The sequence below is a fragment of the Strix uralensis genome, chromosome 6 (genome assembly GCF_047716275.1).
Source record: "Strix uralensis isolate ZFMK-TIS-50842 chromosome 6, bStrUra1, whole genome shotgun sequence".
Taxonomy (NCBI): domain Eukaryota; kingdom Metazoa; phylum Chordata; class Aves; order Strigiformes; family Strigidae; genus Strix; species Strix uralensis.
The window spans coordinates 38,159,487-38,181,867 of NC_133977.1; the positions used below are offsets into that span (position 1 = coordinate 38,159,487).

General features: G+C 37.2%; 1 protein-coding gene across 12 annotated transcripts in view; it reads left to right on the plus strand.

The window, feature by feature from the left end:
• Nucleotides 1–22,381, plus strand: part of R3HDM1 (R3H domain containing 1) — a 54,851-nt gene that overhangs the window by 13,100 nt on the left and 19,370 nt on the right. For 4 of the 12 annotated variants that reach the window (XM_074873750.1, XM_074873742.1, XM_074873744.1 and 1 more), the window contains 12 exons: nt 2,758–2,872; nt 5,433–5,511; nt 6,995–7,054; nt 7,136–7,276; nt 9,827–9,935; nt 10,033–10,128; nt 11,502–11,539; nt 11,622–11,672; nt 11,817–12,043; nt 14,754–15,008; nt 18,354–18,508; nt 20,065–20,166. In XM_074873750.1, coding sequence (XP_074729851.1) covers nt 2,758–2,872; nt 5,433–5,511; nt 6,995–7,054; nt 7,136–7,276; nt 9,827–9,935; nt 10,033–10,128; nt 11,502–11,539; nt 11,622–11,672; nt 11,817–12,043; nt 14,754–15,008; nt 18,354–18,508; nt 20,065–20,166 — 1,428 coding nt within the window. The remainder of the gene's footprint in view (nt 1–2,757; nt 2,873–5,432; nt 5,512–6,994; nt 7,055–7,135; nt 7,277–9,826; nt 9,936–10,032; nt 10,129–11,501; nt 11,540–11,621; nt 11,673–11,816; nt 12,044–14,753; nt 15,009–18,353; nt 18,509–20,064; nt 20,167–22,381) is intronic. The other 8 variants (XM_074873751.1, XM_074873743.1, XM_074873747.1 and 5 more) reach the window with 6 other exon arrangements.

Below are 22,381 nucleotides of genomic sequence, written 5' to 3' on the forward strand. Positions count from 1 at the left end.
TTCCTTACTGAGAAATCTAGGTAAGAGCTCACAAATTTTTAAGGCTTAACTGTTAAAAAGCACTGGCAGCCCTTTACTAAAAGGTTCTATGAAAGTACAAGCTTATCAATTTATTGCAGGAGGAAGAGCATAACTGATTTATTTGATCTTTTAGCTTTGTAAGTACGCTACCTCTTTATTCTTTTGCTGTCTTTTGTCTAAATGTTATGTGTAAATTCAGATGGTGGTTGGTTTTAGAGATTGCTGGTAAAAAGCCCAAGACCCCAGGACATAGGTAGGGCCTTTAAGTAATATTCTCTAATGTTTCCTGACTCTTAACTTTTTCTCAAGTGTTTTAAGCCAGAGGAATTTGTCAGGTTCGGAGGCTTTTGGTTTTTGTTTGGCTTTTTCTTGTTTGATCAGGATTTGTTGACAATTTCTTTTGCTACAATGAGAGGACTTCAGGTAGGTGGTCTGAGTTACAGTGAAAAGTCTATTAAATCAGTATGGCAGCAGAGACTCCCTACAAACAGGGTAGGATTAAAAGAATTTTAGGGAATAGGAGTTGAGAGATTTTTCAGCATCTTTCTAGTCAAATTGGTCATATTTAATTAGATGCTACAGTTTTTATAGCACAAAATAGCAAGAAAGCACTCTTTGGTACACAGTTCTGTTGTATCACACTTTGAAGTAGAATTGGTGGTAGTAGAACAACTGGCTGTTCAGATGGCTGTTCCTTTTTTAGCTCTCGTTGGGAAAAGAAATATGAAAATGATTACTTGCTGAAATCCTTTGACTAAACTATTGCTGTATGCTTTTCTTTAGATGAGTTTAGAATATGTAGTCAATCAATTTTCTAGTGAAGGAAAATCAGACTAGGAGAATTTCCTTTATCTACTGATAGTTTTGTAGAGTATTATTGTAAAATGGAGAATAACATATTGGTGGATCCAAGACAAAAATAATTTCTTAAGACATATTTCTTTTTCAAATAACTTATGCAGCTACTAGGTGAACAATAGGTGTAATGCACTTTGTAGTGACAAATAAATTGCTCATTTGAATTATATTCAGGTTTATGAGGTGAGGAATGCAAAGACTTGGTTTGGACTCTAATGTTTGTAGCCAAGTGAATTCTCAAGACTAGGAAAGAATTACACAAAAGAGTTCATTACTAGTGATTTGTAATGTTTTTTGTTAGACTTGGTTATAGATCATCTCATAAAAGCTGGGAAGTCTTCACATTCATAATGCTGTTTTGCAGGCTGTTGATGAAGTAATAAGCTTAATTAGAACATTTAATGTGGGGAAAAAAATCATAATGAAAGGGAGAGTTGATAAAACTATCAGCAAAATTTTTTTCTTATTTGAAGAAGTTGTTACTCCAAAAATGCATATTGAATCTAGTTTTTAACTACAACCTCGTTAGTACAGGGTCCCATTGCCCAGGTCTGAAGGGACCAGGGTCGAGAGAGCAATTGCTTGTGCTAGGGCAGGGAAGAGCATTACTGCAGGTTGTGCAAGGATGTGTTTGTGTGTGAAACAGTCTTTAGCCTTGGTGAATACTGACTATATTTAACTCTGGCCAGCTTATATGAGTGAGATCCAGTCTGAGGAATGACACAGGAGGAGACGCTTAGAGCAGGTGCCTGAATATGGGTAAGAATGGGTTTGAAGGAAGACTGAAGACTTGCATGGGAAAGGATTAGGTGCAGGACAGAAGAGCAATAGGCAAGAATGATGGATCAGGGGCAGGTTCTTTGCGCTGGGAAGGATCAGATGTTCTTGGGTGGGTTGGGTGACAGCATCAACTCACTTGGCGTTTGGGGGAACAAAATTGATATTAGAGGGAGTTCAAGATAGAAGGTAATGGGGGAGTTTCATGCTTATAGGACTTTGCCGCTCATCCTCTTGGATTCATTCAGACACATGTTGTGTCTCTGTTTCCCCTGACCTCCTCTGTTTTTGCTGTCTGAAATATGTTAGTTCTTCACTGACAATCTTCTTAAAGAATAGAGGCATGAAAAAACAAATTAAAATCTTCCACTATTTAAAGGACCATTATGTCACTAATTTCAAAGGGAGGCTCTCTTTTGCTGTAGTTGGGAAACAGGTTTTATGATAGGTCACCGACTTGTATAAAAACAATTATACATTTTGAGATGATTACACACAAAGACACTCTGTCAAAATATACAGGCAGTTAAGAATCTAAGCCTTTATGACAGTAAGGCTTGCAAATTTTGCCTTGATATGTTGTACTGTAAATAATATTTCCCTTTTTTGTGGGTCTGGGAATGCTGGTCTGTGAGATGAAACAAATGTTTCAAATTTTTTTCCTTCTTGGTATAAACCAAATTGAAACTTGAAACAAGCTTTTATAGTCAAGAACTGAAAAATGGGGGGGGGAAAAGCATTGTGGATGATGCATTACTTAAAAATTTAGAAGCTGTATAAAATTTATGCATCTGTAAAACTGGAATATTTTCATATGTGTTTAAGATAATTTGAATTCACTTTGAAATAGCATTCAGGGCCTGGAAGTGTGTGTAAATTCTAAAATGTGTATAGTACTTTCTATGTCCTCTCTGTAGTTTTTGATTTACTGAAAAATAATTTCATTTTGTGGCCACATAGTACATGTGGGATCAGAAAGAATAGAAAGGCAATTATACTCCTTGTTACTTCTTTATTTTGCAGGTAATATATTACAAAACAGTTTTCCTGCAGGTATTGTTTGAAATAATTTCTGTGATGACTAATTTTTACTTTTGACAGGAGAAAATTCAGATCCAGTTGTCACAGTCTTTTGAAAAAGAAGAAAAGCCTGCGAAAGATGAAACGGAAAAGGAAAAATCCAGTGAAAAACTGTCCAGAAAAATGTTATCAAGAGGTTTGCTATCTGTCATTGTGCATTTAAATGTGTACTGTGTAGATAGGGAATGTTAGAGAAAATACAGTTTGCTTCCAGGTCATCATTGCATAAACATTGGGATTTTTTTTTTTTAGCAAATGAAGCAAATAGATGAGATATCCTTGAGCTGGAGAAGGAATTGGTCCCCAGAGGATGCAGTGCTTTCGTGGCTTCATCAAACACATATACTCCAGCAAATACTTTTCTTTTCTTGCCAGTCTAACTATGCAGACCAGCATAAAAGCAATTGGGTTCCCTCAGTTTTTTGGAAAACTGACTTTACTAGTCAATATAAGATATTATCTTATTCCTAGACTTTGTTGTCACAAGATTTGTGAAACTTTAGTGAAAATGACAACTACCTTTCTACCTTTCTACTTTTTCTGATCTTTCTTCAACAGAAGTCAAATGTTCTTGTTTGTTCATTTATGTTACTTTTGTTAGTATCTAGAATTTTTTTTATAAAGTTTTTATAAAGTTTTGGAGCAAGGGTGGAACAACATAAATAAAAATTACAAGTATTATGTCTTCCATATTCCTGCATTCTGGATTGAAGGACTATCTGCTAAGAATCTTTGGTTTTTAACCTGAAAAAGAACTGCAAAATTAATGACATAAGCCTGTCTCTGTCCATGTAACACAATGACACTTGAAGGTGGAAGACTTTATGTTTTTAAGTTGGAAAATCATTGTACAGCTCTTGCTTTAAATAAAGGATCCAGAATGTTTATCTAAGCATTAGACCAACCAGTGTGTAGGAAATATCTAGAATTCTTTTTGAGACAGGTAGCACTTGTCCATCTTATGTCCCTCAATTCCATAAGACCTTCTTCATGTGACATTTCAGTGGATCTTGTCCCAGCTGTCAGCTGGGTATTTGTGAAATAAAAAGTACTGGGGTGGAGAACTTAACTGCATTTATAAATCTCAGTCTTTGAAATGATGCCTTAAAGTAGGGTGTTCTTTCAGAGCTAACTTCCTCAACCTTTAAAGCACATGCCCACCTTCCAAAATCAAGGAGGGGAAAACAAAACAAAAAAAACCCCAAAAAAAACCAAAATGAAAAAAACCCCAAAACCTCCAACTGCACCCTACCCTCACCCACCCCCCCCACCCCCCCCCCCCAAAAAAAATAAAAACAAAATAAATACCCAAGATATTAGGTAATGATGAGGAGTTGAGAGCAAAGTGACAAAATACTTAAGGTAGAGGTAGCTGTTCTGAATTCACCTAATATCTCCTCTGGAGGTTAATGACTTGCCAATTTAGGATATGCCAAAATAGAAAATGATGGAATTTAAGCTTCAGTCTTCTAGTAATTATTGCTCACTTGCAAATTAAGAAAATAAAGATTGAATAATTATTTACTTCAAAGTTATTTTACCAGGCATACCTAGGATTCCCCTCGTCAGAATCAAAAGTGATCCCAAACCATAAATGCTCAGACTTGCTTGGTTTCATCGATAATATATGGCTCTGCAGATAATGGAGCCCACGATCATCCTTCTTTAGGGAACTAGAGATTCCCTGTCCTCAGGTGGACTTGGATTTTCTCCGGGAAAAATTTAGGTCTCATTTTTGAAAATTGGACACTTTGGTCACCCAGTTTCCCACTATGCCAAGAGGCTGCTCTGCTGGCACTGTTGCTTCTAATGAAAAAGCCTGAGCCTGCATAGATTCTGTCACCACCAAATTCTACCCTTCTGTGTGCAGTAGTCCCCTCACTGCTGATAGACGCTAATTTGCAATGACTGCTCTCTGTACTGACCACAAAAAGACCTGAACAGCTAGGACCTAGGTATTAGGTTCAGCTGTACCTAACTTTAGACTAGGTTAAGGAGTGAGTAGTTCCTGGAAGAAATCTAGGGCAAAAAGGTTGTTAAAACATCTATAGCTTTGAGTTGTAAGACCTGGAACTCTGGAAGATGTTCATGTAAGGGAAGATTTGGTGTTAAATAATTTCTTCCAGTGACAGATTTTAGAGAACAAAATGTAACCTTGAATACTTTGCTTCACTGAAGCAGAAAGGAGGCAGAAGTTTGTGAGACCTCTTTTTGAAAACTTCTGAACATTATTTTGTGAAAACAAACCCAACAGAACAAGGATTTTTAATAACACAAAATAACATTTACGAAGGTTAAACTGTTACGTTCTGAATTACAGTATTTCTTCAGGCACCATCCAGTAATTCTGTAGATCAGTTGCTGGTCCACAGAAGTGTATACAAGAGTGCAATGGTGGAGATTGGGTGACTGAAGGTGATATACTGCTTCAAACTATATAGCAATTTGTTAATAAATCGGCAGCTTTTGCTTCAGTATTACACTTGAATTAGGGGATTGGGAGTGATGTTGGGTTATCTGTTTTGTTTTTTATTTGTGAACCTTTTCCCTGGAAACTGGAAGTGTTTAATTTTTGGAATAACATGCCTAATAGTTACATAGTATTGATCCATAAACAATATGTTTAGCAATAATTGGGGAAAAAAAATTAGTGTTTTTTCAAAGTGTAATTTTGCTCTCTTCCCCCTCACCCTTAGATTCCAGCCAAGAGTATACGGATTCCACTGGTATAGATCTTCATGAATTTTTAGTAAATACATTAAAAAACAATCCCAGGTAAGCATCAGTAACGACAACTTTTTGTTTTGCTTGCTGTTGCTTGAGGTGTCTCACCACCTTTTTTTTTTTTTGTGGTGGCGTTTTTTCCCCTCTTAAATGTTTAACACTACATGTCAGTTATTTAGGATGTGATTTTGTTGCACGAGCTATCTGAAACACCAATCCACTGTAATTTGTCTGTTATATGAACAGAGGTTCAGCACACTGAAATGGTTTAAATGCTTTTAGTGTTTAATTGGCAAATAATGAGTTCTGTGTGCATTTCACTCCCTGAAGGGATTCTAATACTGTATCTCTAAAACTTGTACTCTCTTTGTGTCTGCTTGTTAGAAACCAAACTGCCTTCTCTTACTTTAATCTGCCTTGCACTGAATTTATAGACAAAGGAATTAATTTTTTTTTTAAGCTGTACCATATAACTATAGTTAGAGATACACATCTTCACTCTGCACATCAGAAACCAAATCTGACCTAATTCAAGTCCATGTCTATCTTGTTTGTTCTTTTCCTCAATGGGGTTTCATACTAAGTCTATGGCTACACATACAAGGCAGGAAATTGACTTGGTGGAGTTGTGCTGCTGTTGCAAAAGCTATTCCACGACTATTTGTTATTCATTCATAGTTATGATTTCCAGTGTGATAATTTATTGGGATTCCACTTTATTGGTAAAAAATGTGAAATGAGCTGTAAGAAGGGGCCAAACCATTTTGTCCTATAGATTAAAATTAGCAAGCACGGACCTCTGCTAGACTCTTACGTTCCTATTTGAAGTCATAAGGCATCCCAATGAAAATAAGAAATGGCAGGTGAAGGTCTACTTTGGATTTACACACGCAGTAACTGGGAAGCTTAGTTATCTGATGTGCACAAACTATGGACTGTGCGACAGTTAATTTCATTATATATTAATGACTTATTAGAACTGTCATAAGCATTTTTAAGACTCATGTTCATTTCTATCACCTTGAGGTTTAGCTTTTTCATATTCTTTTAATATCTCATCACATTGCAGTGTGTGCCAGCTTTTAACCACTTGGTTGTGGCTATGTTGTAGTAGTGCCTCCCATTATCAGTCCTCTGTCACTCTGTTTCAATGATCCTATGATGTGCTTCACAATCCAAGGGTCAGTTCAGGCCTCTGCAAATCTTACTACCCATGCTAACTAGTAAGAAACAACCTAGTCGCTGCTTTTTGTTCTTCTTGAGACTGTCTTCTCAATGACTGTACTTTTCCGTTGAGCTTGTACTCTTGATTTCTGAGATGAGAACAGCATGTTTCAGTAGGCAGGTCCAATATAACATAGCTTAGTGAAAAACGAATACTTTGTCCTAAAAATACTGCATTTGACACCTGGTGGTCTTATTTACAGTCTGTCATCATCCCTTCATCACAGATCTTATCTGTGTATTCTTAAGATGAATACAACTGCAGTTATTGGAGTGTCTCATATGTGAGTTGCTGTGTTTTTATTTTCAGGGACAGAATGATGCTGCTGAAATTAGAACAGGAAATTTTAGATTTCATTGGTAATAATGAGTAAGTACTGTACTCTAATAGGAAGAAAGAATTCAAGAGTGTTCCTGTTTGTTTAATAAAGCTACTATTCCTTTCTTCCAGAGTTCCAAGAAAAAAGTTTCCCCCAATGACATCTTACCATAGAATGCTGTTGCACAGGGTAGCTGCTTACTTTGGATTAGAGCACAACGTGGACCAGAGTGGGAAGTCAGTCGTAGTAAATAAAACTAGCAATACAAGAATGTAAGTGTAAAAGTCTTGAAAAAACTTTTTGATGCATAGATTAAACACCTGGGATATATTATGTAATGATGCTGCATCTATAGCAGCAGGGGTCGGTCTACTCATTGGGAACCATGCATCAAGGAGAGGTAGTTGCAAGATCTTTATTGTTCACGCTCCGGTGCTGTGTAATAATGTGATCTGTTTCATGTTTAAACTTTTTTGGGGAAAAAAATGGTTATCTGTAACCTACGAATTTCTGTTGCTTTCCTTGCAGAGATGCATTGATAACTGTGTTTCCATGAACTATGAATTTATATCAACTATTTATCTGTTTGAAGTTTTACACCAGTAAAGTGTACAAAGTACATTCTTTGTTTCTTTTGAAAAGCAGAACCAGTCCTTAACTTAGAACAGGGGTCACTTCTGATTTGGTGAAGGGAGGGGACAAGACTTGCACAACTGTGGCTTTTGTACTGTAAAAATCTACTGGGACAATTCAGGCATTGAAGTGTTTTATTGGAATAATGTTGCTTACAGATCTCACATGGCCTTACAAAATAAACATAGCAGGGAAGACAGACATCTCATCAGTGGAAGTGTCAGCCAGGTTAACAAGTCATGGCATGCTGCTTTACTGGAGGGCTGGGGAGTTTTTGAAGAAAACACTAGGCAAATCAATATTACAAAAAAAGTAGCAGTGGGGCCACAGCAACTCCAAAACCCATGCATAGTTGAGCTTTTCATTCAAAGGACCCAGCTGTTCTCTCTGTCCTCTGCACTTGCTCTGTCTCCTCATTCTCTCTCAGAAAGACAAAGGACTAATGTGTTGGTATATTTATGCCACCTAGTTTCTAGATTTAACTTAAAGCATTTGCCTGACACCATTTTTTTGTTGGGTTTTTAAGTGCTCTATGATTTGAACATGGAAATAGGAATTTGCTGTGCCTGAATCCTAATCCTAGTCTCTATGTACATACACTCTCTGTAGCTTTGGGAGAAAAAAAATCTAATTATCCACCCTAATTTTAGAGTTAGTAGAACTGAAATAATATGCCACACTGAAATTTCACTCAAGTGAACAGTTTCATCCTCAAAAGTTTCTAGAAAAATCTGTAGAGCCTAAATATATGTTAAATAACTTATGTATTCATGTATGTGTTTTTGCTTTGGCTATACATTCTTTATCTAAATTGACTTATAAAGCCATACATTTCAAATCTGTTGCCTTTGCATCTACCAGCATCTCTAGACTGAAGCTTCAGCCTAGCACTTCAAATGTGGAACAAGAACTGTTAAAAGATGATTTCTTCATTTTTGTCCATTTTTTTTCCTAGACCCTATTTAAATAGCTTATGGCCTCTGGAAGCCCCCTATAGGTGTAGTTACTAATTAGCAGGCATTTCATCTAACCTGCAGACATTAAGATTCTTAATGTTTTCAGTATTCTTATTTTAAATCGCTTTGGATATAAAATAAGAATTTAGAAAGAAAACCTTGGAGATCTGCTCCATGTTGAATAAAACCAAACTTACCTTTTCCTCATAGGCAGATTCCCGGCTCCATCGCTGATCAGTGATGTTACTGACATCAACAACCCAGTGCATACTGGGACGTCTCAGTGGAGTGGGAAGTTGGTGATTGCAGGGCAGTAAATTCAGGGACCTTTAAAAGAAAGAGGTAAGACAGTCTAAAGGTTCTCTGAAATGCCTGCTAATTATGTTTGGGCATCCAGTAACTAATAGTTAGGCTTGGCTATTTTATAGAAAAAGATCTCCTGACTCTATACAGATGTCCTGGGTAATGAATAAAGAAACAGAAATAGAGAAGAGTATATATATGTTTTGTCTTTTATTAGACAAATATTTCCTGACTGTCTGTCTGAGAACTTCTCTTACGGTAGTAGTAGTTTTATTGTCTAGGTACTTGGTATCTATTTTTAATAACAAGAGTTTGCAAAAGATCTCATTTTCTTTCACAAAGTAGATAAAATGCCAAAACAATATATATAATCTGTTCCTTCATCCTCTCACCATGATCTTATGAAGCTCTTGCTTGCCTGCATTGTACTGTTCTTCTTTTGCTTATTTCCACCTAATTTTGATTTAGAAGTTTGTAAGTTTCAATGCTTTCTCCCCTATCTTTTTATCTTCTGTTTTCCCTTGAAATGAATTCTGAGGTATTACAGCTCTAGCAGAAAGCACCTATCTTCACTTCCATGCATGCCCAATATCCATTGCATGGCACCAGTCTGGATTCACGAGCACTTCTGATTCCCCAAGGGCATGCGGTTTGCTTGCCACCTTAAATGGAAATTGAAGCAAAAGCTTTGAAGGAGGAAGAGATTTTAAAAGCAGGTTTGTTACGCCTCAGGAACAGGACTTGTCAGGGGTACACATCATCTTTTGTTTTTTGGTACCTTTTCCATTGCCTGGACAACCAAAATCTATCACTTCAGTTAGAATATTAAGTATATTTAACATTAATCTTGAGTATATTTCAGTTTGTTCCACTGTTTACAGTATATGTTTACAAAACCATAAATCTTTTCTTTCTAACGACTTTTCACAGACCTGACCAAAAGTTTTGTGAGCATATAAAGGATGAGAAGAGTGATGATTTCCAGAAGCGGTACATCCTTAAAAGAGATAACTCTAGTTTAGACAAAGATGACAACCAGGTAAAATACATGTGGATTATTTCCTTCCACTTACTGTATTTGACTGTGTATTTATACTATTTTCCTGTAGAAGTTGACACTGTATCACTTAATTTAGATGAGAATACGATTAAAAGATGACAGAAGAAGTAAATCCATAGAAGAACGTGAAGAAGAATATCAGAGAGCTAGAGAAAGAATATTTGCACAAGATGTATGTATCAAAGAAAATCTTCTGGTGTTTTGTACGAATACTTCACACACATATGTGCACATGTGGTTTTTGTTAAAAGATATTTCTTTGCAGGAAACTTTCTGTTTTTGAAAGGGACTGAGCAGATCAGAATAATTAGTGTGGCCTGAGTGACTTCTAAATGATATTGAAGTTACTGAGAAATCTTCTGTTTTCTCTAATCGCTACTTTATGGAACTCAAGCAACCTTCAAGAATTACTTTGGTGTGTTATCTAGCATTACCTATTTCAATGCATTAATTTGCCCCTTACTGAAATTTGAGTTACAGAGTTTTGGTACTGCAATTGTTTCAGTTGTGGCTCAGAGCACTAATTATTTAAAAAAGAAAAAAAAACCAAAACAAAATACAAACCCAAAATGTTTTTTCTCACTTGTGTCTATATCAAACACATCTTGTGACTGGTCACAGTAAAATGATTTAAATCCTCATATGCAAAACTTCAATCAGAAATCTAGAAGTCTAGTCTCTCTTTACTGGAGTTATCAAGCAGGACGACATTGTAAACTATAATTCAGTCGCTAGTAGCGATTATATTTGAGTGAAACAGAACAAATAGTCTTAAAAAATATACTTACTTCTAATAATGCCCTTTTTTTGACATTTATCTGTAGCTCTTACAGATCCAAAACCAGACTCTCCGAGAGGCAAATTTGCCGTATCCAAGTGTTTTCCAAAAGCCTTTTTTTTGTTCACCTTAGTTACCAACAAAAGAATGAACTTTCAGATGTAAAAGTTACCTTTTCCTTTTGCGTACTTATTTATCATGTATTGTACCCTTAGAAGCTTTGTACCAAATCTTACGAGTCAAAGGGACAACATAATTGAAGTTAATAATAGCCTTTTTGATTGTATATTCTGTCTGCTTTTTAGCATATGTGTACTCGTACCCAAAGAATTCAGTGCAGTTATTGCAGTAGCCAGCATCATCTTCTACTTCACACTTTCAAGCAGAAGACAAGGCAACTCAGGTGGTGGTAACAGACTTGTGAAGTCTCACATCAGCTGGAAGTTACATAAGGCAGCGAAGGCCCAATGGAAGAATTGTAACCTCAGAAAAATACTGATATAAACAAAATGGTCAGCATTGTAACTATTCAAATGCTAACTTTAACTTCCTGTAGATGGGCCTTTTTATATCGTCTTTTTTTTTCCCATAACATGGAAATTATCCACCAAAGTGGTTAAGTTTTCAGGCAGCTTAATATAAAGAGGATGCTCTAAAAGTCCATGTGTAATACAAAAGACTCCGAATTGCAGCATGTTTTGTTACTGCGCTGTAGTAGGGGTTCTGGATGCCATTCATATTAATTTCTACACTTCTTTGCCCCTCAGTCCCTGTGTTCCCAAGAGAATTATTTCACTGATAAAAGGTAAGAAAATTTGCAGTTTAATTCTGTTTCATTTTCCTATTTTCTTCATAAATATTAAGCTATCTTATTAAAATGTCAACAGAATCCAGGAGGAAGAAACTAATAGTACACAACAAAGACGACAGATACTTAGGTATTTGATGCTTTCTTTAAAAAAAAACAAAATCCCAAAGTATTATGCATGCATTTCACCTTTTCTTTCTTTTTTTTTTCTTTTTTTCTTTTCCCTTATTTTGCAATTGATGCTTGTGCTAAAAGTTTAGTTTATAACTTACAGAATCAATAAGGAAACATCAGGGAGATCAGCCAACAGCCATCAGAGCAGTACTGAGAATGAGCTGAAGTATTGTGAACCCCGTCCCTGGAGCAGCACCGACTCTGATAGCTCCATCCGCAATCTGAAGCCAGCTGTAACGAAAGCCAGCAGCTTCAGTGGGATATCAGTTCTGACAAGAGGAGATAGCTCTGGAAGCAGCAAAAGCACAGGCAGGCTGTCTAAGACAGGTATAATAAAATCTGTACAAATGCATAGTTACATAGTGGTGACGTACCTGGTGGTTTGATACTTGATATGTGCATATGTAGAGGCCTCAGTCTCGCAGGTGCTCTGTGCATACAGCTCCCTCTGGGTACAGTGGGTGCTGCGTACACAGAACGACTAAAGACCTAGCCCTGTAGTGCAGAACTGCCTCGGAGAGCTGATTAAATGGAGACTTCTGACTTTGGAAGTAGAATTTTCAAGTGTGTTATAGCTGGCTTTAAGCTAAATGCATTTCTTCTCACACGAAGGCTTTGAAAACATTTATCAACATAAGTACTTTACACAAACTAAAAATCTAGAGTTCAAGTCTTTAGTTTCAGTGTGGCAAAGCTGCATCGCGCAGTCTTAGCTGTGCACTGATATCCTACTACCTAGGAAGAGAACAGCATTAAAGCCTATCAATTTTTAGTTATATTTATTATGTCATCTTTCAGTGCCATTGTTAAGTGAATATGGCTAAAAAGCTTACTTAATTCTTAGATTGCTGAAAAATAAGATCAGTGGAATGAAGTGTACTGTTTAAGATTCAGAAATGTTGGGGAAAATTACAAGAGTCTGGGTTTCAAACGTATGTTAACTTGTAATTAATGTCAAAACAAAATCTCAGAAAATATGGATATAAATCTTTTGTGGGTCAAAAATGAAATTTAGTAAATATTTGTATTCCAAATGCCAAAGTAGTTTTGATCCAATAGATAATCTTGGTTGTGGAGATTTTTGAGGCTTATAATATATGGGTGGGTTACAGATGCACTACTTCAGAATTTGAAGTAGAACTGTAAAAAAGCAGAATTTTATTGCTTGCCTGTATTGTGCTTGGCTTTGATCTTATTTATAAAACTTGTTTCTAATGAGGATCTGTTCAAATTTTTTGCTTTCCTTTAAACCACCACTACCTTATAGGCATTCTATATCTTTTATACCTTAATGTAGTAAAACAGTTACAAATTCTGTTTGTCCATTGTATGATTGTATAAAAAAATGCATTCCAAGGTACTTCCGCATATGCTGTAAAATTGTGCCATCATATTGAGTTATTTCATTTAGCAATGTAGTAGTACTATCTGGCACAGCTTGAAAAGAAACTACAACCTGACCATAGTGTATATATAAAATACATTCTTAGAAATCTTTGTTTTCTGAATTGCAAGAACATAAATGGGTTCTTAAAATTTCACTGGAAACTTTATTTTGGCACTCTGAGAGTTAACATTCAAAGTTCAGAATGCCTATCCTGATGGCTGTTGCTTCACTGCAGTTAACAGGTTGTGGTGATTTTGCATGTGTTGAGTTTGGTTTTGTTTATTCATTTCGATCAAGGATGTAATTGCCTTTAATTATGATGGCTTCAGCCTAATTTCTCTATGTAATCTAGAAGTGGATACACTTGTAAACATTCTAATCAAAGCAACTCTGCTCAGATGAAGATCACTTTACAGAGCTGGGATATGCTGTTTTGCCCAGTTTACAATTAATAGCTTTGTGTTTCACTTAATCTAGCAATAAAAAAAGTTAATAGCATCAGCGAATGCTTCAAGCTATACTATCTTTTCATACACACAAGTAAAAGGGTTACAATTAGTAATTTTTATGAAGGACTGCAAAGTAACTTCAAACAGTAGATGAATTTCCTCACAGCCATTTTTGAGTCTTGCTTTCTCTTCTAGATTGTATAGAGGCTGGTAATGAAGAGTTCTTAAATTTAAGCAACTATATTCTGTTATTTCCAAGTACTGCAAGTATCATAGCAAAGACTTAATAAAAAGTATGATAAACTGTATACCTAGAGATCTAGGTATAGAGTGATCTAGCAACAGTGCAGTTGTACAGATCTCTCTATATTGGACTTTTGGAATATTGCTTTTAGCTGCATGCATTGGCTTTCAGGAAGCTCAGGGCCTGGTTCTCCACTGCCTTGCAATGTTTATAGTCATTCATATCTGTAAAATGATTATTGCTTTCAATGAGCTATTTTATACTCCTTTTGAACTTTGAATTGTTGCATAAAACTAGGCTAAAGCTACCCTATTGCCATCATTTTTTCCAGCTGTATTCTTGATTTTAGTCTGAAAATTGTCAGAGGAGGAAAAAAATAGTTTTGGGCGTTTTAGTATTCCGCAATTTGTCCAACAGGTGAGTCAGAGGAGATCTCTGACATCTAGTAGTAAAGCAAAAATGGTCATTGCTTGCATGCAGGCTGTCTACAGAGCATGTGAATTTAGCCAGCGTATCTGAAAGGGCATTGGGCCCTCTGCATCCACATTACCCCATGGCCTGCTGAGATAGTTGCAGGCTGTGTGTCCATCGCTTCGGTGTATCCAACTGATACACGTGCATGCATCATTTTGGAGTGAGTGACCAATCCCTTAAATGAATTGTGGATGAACTGAACATTAGCACATGCACAGGCATGTATTTTCTGTGCAGAAAATCAGAGCTAGATATGAAAGCCTCACTTTACAGTGCAAAGCAGTGCTGAATTGACCCTTGGTTCACAGAAGGAATCTTGTAATGGTATTGCAGGGGAGATGAAGGGGGAGTTATTGAAAAGGCCACTGTTTGATAATGTATTAACACTAAGCTTTAAGGGTAAGCTTTTACAAGTATATATTTTAAGTGAGCACAATGTTTCTGTCTCTAGGTAAAAACAATTTCTCGTTACTCCTTTCCTAGGTTCAGAGTCTTCTAGTAGTGTAGGGTCATCCACGGGTTCTCTTTCTCACACCCAGCAGCCTCTTCCAGTGCCAGCTCTAAGCCAGCCTTCTCATGGCACGCCTGCCGTCTATCCAACTGTCAGCACTAGTAACTCTCTTTCCTTTGATGGTGGCATAAGCGGGCAAGTGGCACCTACTAGCACTAGCTTCTTTTTGCTTCCCTTGGAAGCGGCAGGCATACCGCCTGGCAGTATTCTGATCAACCCTCAAACAGGTTGGTACACGCTTGTGGATGTGTTTGTTACAATTGAGAGCTTGGAGAAGAATGCACGAGTGTTTACATAAGGCTGAGTGTCAGTACTGTCCTTTTCTTTTTCTCTTTATTTTTTTTCTGTGGTTGTGTTTGTTCACTGCACTTAATTTAAAAAGAAAGCATGACTGTAGGATCAAAGGCATAAGTAAACTCACTTGATTTTTCTCTAGTAGAGTTTTAACATATGTAAAATTTTAAATGAGTGACTTGCACAGAATATGAAGATCCCATGATTTATTATCCGGAATAACTTTAATTGTTTTGGCTTTTTTCGGGAGAGGAAAAAGTCTTTCCCAGTTATACTATAAAACAGTTTCAGTGAGGTGAGAGAGCCTGAAGTATTCATATTGACTTGAAAGAATTTATCATCCTTCGTTTTGTTTGTTGTAGCATATTCTTGTGTCTATGCTCATGACACTGACTTAATACAAGTTAAAGAAATAAGCATGAGACTATATGCTATTTCTAAACTTCTGTTTGTCAGTTTTAAAACAGGATTAAGTCAATGTTGGTGTAATTGGCCAATACTGATATTTTTAGTAAGTAGTAGGAAATTGATACTTCATAATGTAGGTGCAAGGAGATGTGTAACTACTTGTCTGGATTAAATGATTCATTAGCATTCCCTGGGCAAACTTTTACTTTATTGTGGAGGTTAAGAAATCCTAAAAATTTTAGTTTAAAGGTTTGTTTTCCTTGTAGAAAAGAAAATACTTCAGGATATATTTCTCATCATTCTGTAGATGGACTTTATTGTGTTTGAATATAACTGCATGTGATGTTTTAAACTAAAGCTTTCTCACTGGGCTGGTTAAAATGATCAGTTACTAAATTATTTCTCTTCTATAACTAAAAGGTTTAACATTGAATTAGATAAATTTATTTTTCCTTAATATAAATCAATTGCTGTTATATACAAAATTTTATATTTTTTAATTGATTCGGCATATTGATATACTGCCTAAGGTTTCTCTTAAATGCTATACTGTATAAATGGTTTAAGCTAACCCTGCTAAAAAATTGGTTACAATTGACTAGCTGTAGCATCTAATTTTCACAGATAGCCATTGGATTTGAAGGAGGATGTATTTGCCATCTTAGATCTAGGTTCTGGACAACAGCACTATTGACTTAGTTTTTCTAGTGCTAATGCGACAGTTGTACATCTTACACGTGAATTTTGCATTGTGTGTTGAGCATCTGAAGACAAGTATGATGATTAGTGAAGAACTTTTGCTAGCAAAATAAGTGGTTTTGGTGTTCGTATACACTGGAGTACTTCATAGTCTACATGAAATATGAAGAATGTTGGCTGTCATTTTTCATATTATGAGTTTATAGCATGACCATGCTAAAATCTTTAGAGTTACTGTACAGCAAAACAGCTATTGCAGGCACTGAAATGATATCATCAGCTTGAAAGTGATTTCATGTAAAACATGATAGTTTTGTCATTTAAAAAATAGCAGCTTTTGAGTCATCTTCATTTCAGTTACATGCTTGTCAATATTCTGCGTGTGATTGGTTTCACTTTCTTCCTCCTGTACTGTTGGTCATTTTCCCTGTTACATTGATGGGACTTCCACATAGCAACAGGGAAGGGCAGAGAAACAAATGTGATTGTGAGAGTTTTTCATCTGAAAGCATCTTTATTTGCACCCCCCTCAGAAAAGGCAGACTTGACTCTCCTTAAAACTAGTGTGATTTTCAGAATTGTGATTCTTCCTACATTTTATCCATCTCTTATGTATTTAAACCACTCAATAGCCTTTCATAACAGAAGTTTATGTTGATGTCTAATGAGTGTCTAATAGAAGATAAAGTACACTTCCAGAGGAAGGAATGTCTAGGTCCAGATAAACTTTTGACTTAGTGTACTCAAATCATATTCTGTAACTGTTCAATAACTGGCTTTATTGTTCCAAATGACAGAGTTCAAGAAACACAGATTAGTTTCTCAGCATTTCTGACAGAGCATCTTGTGACCTTAGGCCTAGAGAGTCATTCTTCTCAGTAGTTGCAGATGGTAATTAGGAAAAGGCAGTTCTTATTCAGTCATGACCAGAAACAAGTTAAGCTCCCATGATTACCAGGAAGTGGTACAAGCAAAGAAGAAAATCTGACTCTCTATTTATGTGAACATTCCCAATTCTTGAGCATTAAAGAGAAATCCATTAAGCTAAATTGGATATATCTTGATCACCTGCATGATATATAGCTTATTTTTGCAAGTCAGTTCATGCTTCCTGTCTATGTCTTGCCTCAGTCCTCTCTTCAGTCACTTCTACAGTTTTACGTTGGCCAGTTGCATTTAAGTATGATGGGATGAAGAAGTCTGAAGGAGCATTAGTGTACTTCGACAGGACCCTGGCGAGGGTGCAAAGGCTTTAGTCTCAGTTTATACCTTTATGGAAAGAATCTCAGACAAGAAAATATTTGTATCAGAGGAGTGAAAAATTTATATCAGTATTTGGACCTTAAGCATCAAAATAGGCCAGTGCAAGAGGTGTCATTAAGCAGCTAGACACAGGTCCTTGCTAGCTAATCTGTTGTTCCATTGATTTGTTTTGGGTTTTCCCAACCCAGGCACCAACATAAATCACTATTTGTTTATGATTTACTTTTAAGTAGTTTATTTTTTAATTCTTTTTCACTAGTCTACTGCTGTAATACTGAAGTTGCAAACAAATAGGAGAATAATACTACATTATTGTATTTGAAAGCTGAAGGCCAACTCATTTATAAATAGGGGAAGAGAGTCCTTTAACAGTAATCTCATTAGCAGTTATGGGAATACTATTACAGCTACTGCTTTATATATATTTTTAAAATATTTGCCTTTAAGCTGTCCTGTGTTCTGACTGGTGTTCAAACTGATTAAAGGAGATTCATTTAATGGCCTTTTAAAAGGTCCTTAAAGTAGTATTTTTAAAAGTAGGGTTTTCCTTTATTACTCCCGTCCTTTTCAATCCACTTAATTATAAATGAGTTTTCAAGACAAGCAGGATACAACAAATATTTATTTGTGTTCACCAAGTAAAGACTGTGGTATCTTTGTTTATCTTAAATGTTTTGTTCTTTAACTGCATGTAGTTTGTCAAATGAGGTCTCTTTAGTTATTGGTATCATAAATATATTTGTGGGGATTTGGCATAAATGTGTCGTATAAAACAGTATGACTTATTTTCAAATTTTATTATTGTATTCACTTTGCCTACTGTAAATACATTTGTCTTTATTTTCTCCAAACTTAGATGATGCAGCTGGCTGTCATTTGCTTGTGTTTGTTCTCTTTCAACTTCCCAGGTCAGCCATTCCTTAATCCAGATGGCACTCCAGTTGTGTACAATCCTCCTATGCCTCAGCAACCTGTTAGGACCCAAGTGCCTGGACCTCCGCAACAGCCACCTATTCCCGCACCACCTCAGCAACAGCCAGCAGCTAATCACATCCTCTCACAGGTGCACATGTCAAACACATGACACTCGTGTTGATGACTGATACTGTCGTATTGTTGTCTGATAACAGGGGATCAGTAGGTTTGTTCTGTCGAAGCGTAAGTTAAGAAGTAATAGCTACACAGGTATGGGTAACTGGACTTTTTCCGCTCCAGACTTCAGAACTATCAGTTCTGCTAATAACTGAACATGGTAGGCAGCTTTTCTTAAAAATACAAATGTTTTAGTATGAAAACGTTACAGTATCAAAAAACATACCAAGCCTAGATTGCTCTGGAAAAGTGGCTCTGCCTTCGTCCTTAGGCATGCTGTGTGGTTACTCCTGGCATTAGTCAGCAATCTGGGAAGAGAGTTAATCCAACTGAAATCTCTGTCTCCTTGTCTTAAGGTTATTTTTTAGCTGGATGAATTCTTGGGCTGTACTGCCCAAGCAGTACTCATGGCACAAAAGAGGTGGCTTAGGACTTGGGGGACCAGGGAGAAGAGGGGGGAAGTGATAGAGCGACTTGGTGGGTACCTGGCATTTAGCCAAGGTCAGACCACCACAGGACTGATAGAGCATGAATGCCTCTTTAGTAGCAGTTTGGCTTACTCTGCTCACAAAACTGCACACAGAAGTACGGGATGTATTTTATTCTTGTCTTGTACAAGAGGAATTTAGTATAATGGGCCAGATTAAAGATAACCTCAGCCCTTGAAGAAAAGCAAAGCAAAGAGTGTGTATGGGCAGCAGAATGCAGGGTTCTACCTCTTTTCACAGTAGCTATTTCAGGCACCAAGCTACTGGCTGTAGTCTCCTGTGGTATTTTCAAATTGTTCTCAAATTTTATCAAAAAGTTATTTATAGACCTTCATCTAAACCTTTATCTTTGTTCGTTTTCCCTATTCACGTCTTCTGCTCAGGATACCTGCGTATGCCACAGTAGAGATGGTCTGTTTTGAAAAAGGTTTATTTGTACTCTTTCTCACTATCTAGTTTATGGAAGTGGTATGTGGTTTTATATGTGGTATTTGTGGTTTTCTTCACAAATTCTTTACTACTTCTGTGATTGCCTTCTTAGGGATACTGGATTTGAACCTGCCCAAAACATTGTCAGCAATTATACCTCTCTGATGTTCAAATAACCATGATCTAGAGAAAATATTTTAGTATTGTTAAATAAGTGAAAGTAATATGGTTTAATCTGGGGTTAGTAGTAGATTCATTCTGTCTTTAGATGCTTTGAAACAGCTTGTATTTAGAATGCACATGTGGTTTTTATTTTATAATTTTGAAAATCTCTTAAAGAACCAGTGAATGTCAAATAAAAGCTATTTGCTGACTCATAGCTAATATAATGTATAACTAATAAAGCAAATGTATTTCTGCTGAGAGACAGAGATACTGAAAATCACCTCTGTTTTCATTCTGCGCAGTCTTGAACTTGAAAAAAAAATGTATCCATTCCCTTTCTGGTAATGGAGCAGAGTTGCTTTTTTCTATTACAAAAGACTTTGACTTTGTTTTCACTTCTCTTGCTCTGATGTTAACTGTGTTTATAAACCTGTTATTTCTTCAGCCTATGCGGCCTCTGCAGCCTTCTTCCCAGCCTGTTCAGTACTCTGCAGTCTCTTATCCACCCCCGCTCCTGCCAGTCTCCTCTACACAGCAATATTCTGTGGTATTATATCATCTGTTCATCTCCTCTCTGCACGGGTTAATCTTTAGTGGATGCTGACCTTTGCTTGGTTGTTTGAAGATGGTGTGTGATACCAGTGTAATGACTGGCTAGCTTTTCAGTCACAGTAAAATATTACCTGAGCGGGGGGAAATAGTTCCTGAGATTTTAACGTATTTATTTCAAGTTCAGCAGAAATGTATACAATTAGGACTATGTCTATATATCTCTAGATATATATTATTTCCCTTTGAAAAGGAACAGCCTTTCAATGCTATTGTTTTTTGCTATTGTTGGCCAGTCAGTACCTTTTTATGTCTCTGGATTAACCTCTTTCCATCCTTTCTTGTTGTTTCTTTGATTGCTTGCTCTTCTGCTGAACACTAATACATTTTGAGGGATCATTGTTCTGGTTTTTGAGGTTACCTTTTTCTAAACTCTTTGCCAGAACTCTTAATGATCCTGCTTCACTAGCATCCCTTGTTTAATAAATAGAAGCTGGGAATGAATTATAGTAGTCTTTTGTGTTTTAAAAAAAAAACCAAAACAGATAAACAAAAAAGAACCCGACATAAATTGAAACTGAAACCTTGTAAAGGAGAAGAGTTATTCAAGGCAAAATCTGAACTAGAGTCCAGGTCAAAAATTTGAGGCTTCCCAACTCCCCACACTGCTCTGGTACTCTAATGAATACATGTTCGAGTTGTGTTTATGTGGCAGGGTTTTGGTAGCAGGAGTGGTTCTGCAAGGAGAGACCGGGAGCTGCCCCCATGTCAGACAGAGCCAATTTCAGGCAGCTCCAAGACTGACCCTGCGCTGCGCAAAAACTGAGTCAGTCATCGACACTGGTGGCATCTCTGTGATAATGTATTTGAGAGGGGAAAAAATGCTGTGAGGGAGAGGAGTGAGAAACAACTCTGCAGACATCAAGGTGGGAAGGAGAAAAGGGAGGAGGTGCTCCAGCTGCTGGAGCAGAGATTCCCCGGCAGCCTGGGGAGAAGGTGACTGTGAAGCAGGTTCTCCCCCTGCAGCCCGGGGAGGATCCCACAGCAGAGCGGGTAGGGGTGCCCTGAAGGAACCTGCAGACCATGGAGGGCAGGAGCAGGCTCCTGGCAGCACTTATGACCCCACGGGGGGGACCCACGCTGGAGCAGCCCGTTCCTGAAGGGCTGCACCCCGTGGGAAGGACCCGCGCTGGAGCAGGGGAAGAGTGTGAGGAGTCCTCCCCCTGAGGAGGAAGGAGCAGCAAAGACAAAGTGATACAAACCAATCATGGCCCCCATTCCCTGTCCCCGTGACATGCAGGGGGAGAAGGTAGAAGAGTTGGGAGTGAAGTTGAGCCTGGGAAGAAGCAGGGGGGTTGGGGAAGCTGATTTTAGTTTTGTTTTTATTTTTCACTATCCTACTTGCTCACTGATTGGCAATAAATGAAATGAATCTTCCCCAAGTCGGGTCTGTGTAGCCTGTGATGGTAACCGGTGAGCGATCTCCCAGTCCTTTTCTTGACCCATGAGCTTTTCATCTTCTTTCTTTCCCCTGTATTGCTAAGGATGGGGGAATGATAGAGCAGCGTGGTGAGCACCTAGGAGCCAGCCAGGGTAAACCCACCACAGTGTTATACAATAGCCATTTTAGTATGTATTCAGAGGTTTTGTTGTGTTATTATTTTCAATGTTAATTAGAAATATCTTGTAATGATAGATATAGATTTATCTGAATTCTATAGCATGCATATAATTAAGACTATTGGAACTGTTATGTGTACTTTAGGTATACAATTCTAAAAGGATTTGCACTTCAGGGAGGGTGTTTTGTTGTTAGCGATGTTGTTTCTCCTGTTACTTTAGAGTTTGCATACCTGTGGACTGCAGTTAGCGTAACTTACCTCCGTAGTAACGACATGAGAATGGTTAATTAACCAGCGTGAGCTTCCTATGCAGCGTATGACTAAATAGCTGTTAGTAGCAGCTAGTTCAGGGGTCTCTATGCTGTGACTCACAATCATTGTTAGACATACAGTTGTTAAAGCAGAGAATGAAACTCCTTTCAGGTTTATAATAACTTCAAAGCATTTCACATTCAGGAAACGGGTTTAAATCCGAAGTGTGCTGGCAGTTTCAAAAATTTATTCCTGCTGATGGTAACTTAAGTAACCTAGTGAGAAGGATTTGATGGTCTTGGTTCATAATCTAAATGCAACACGTGTGGTCAGTACCAG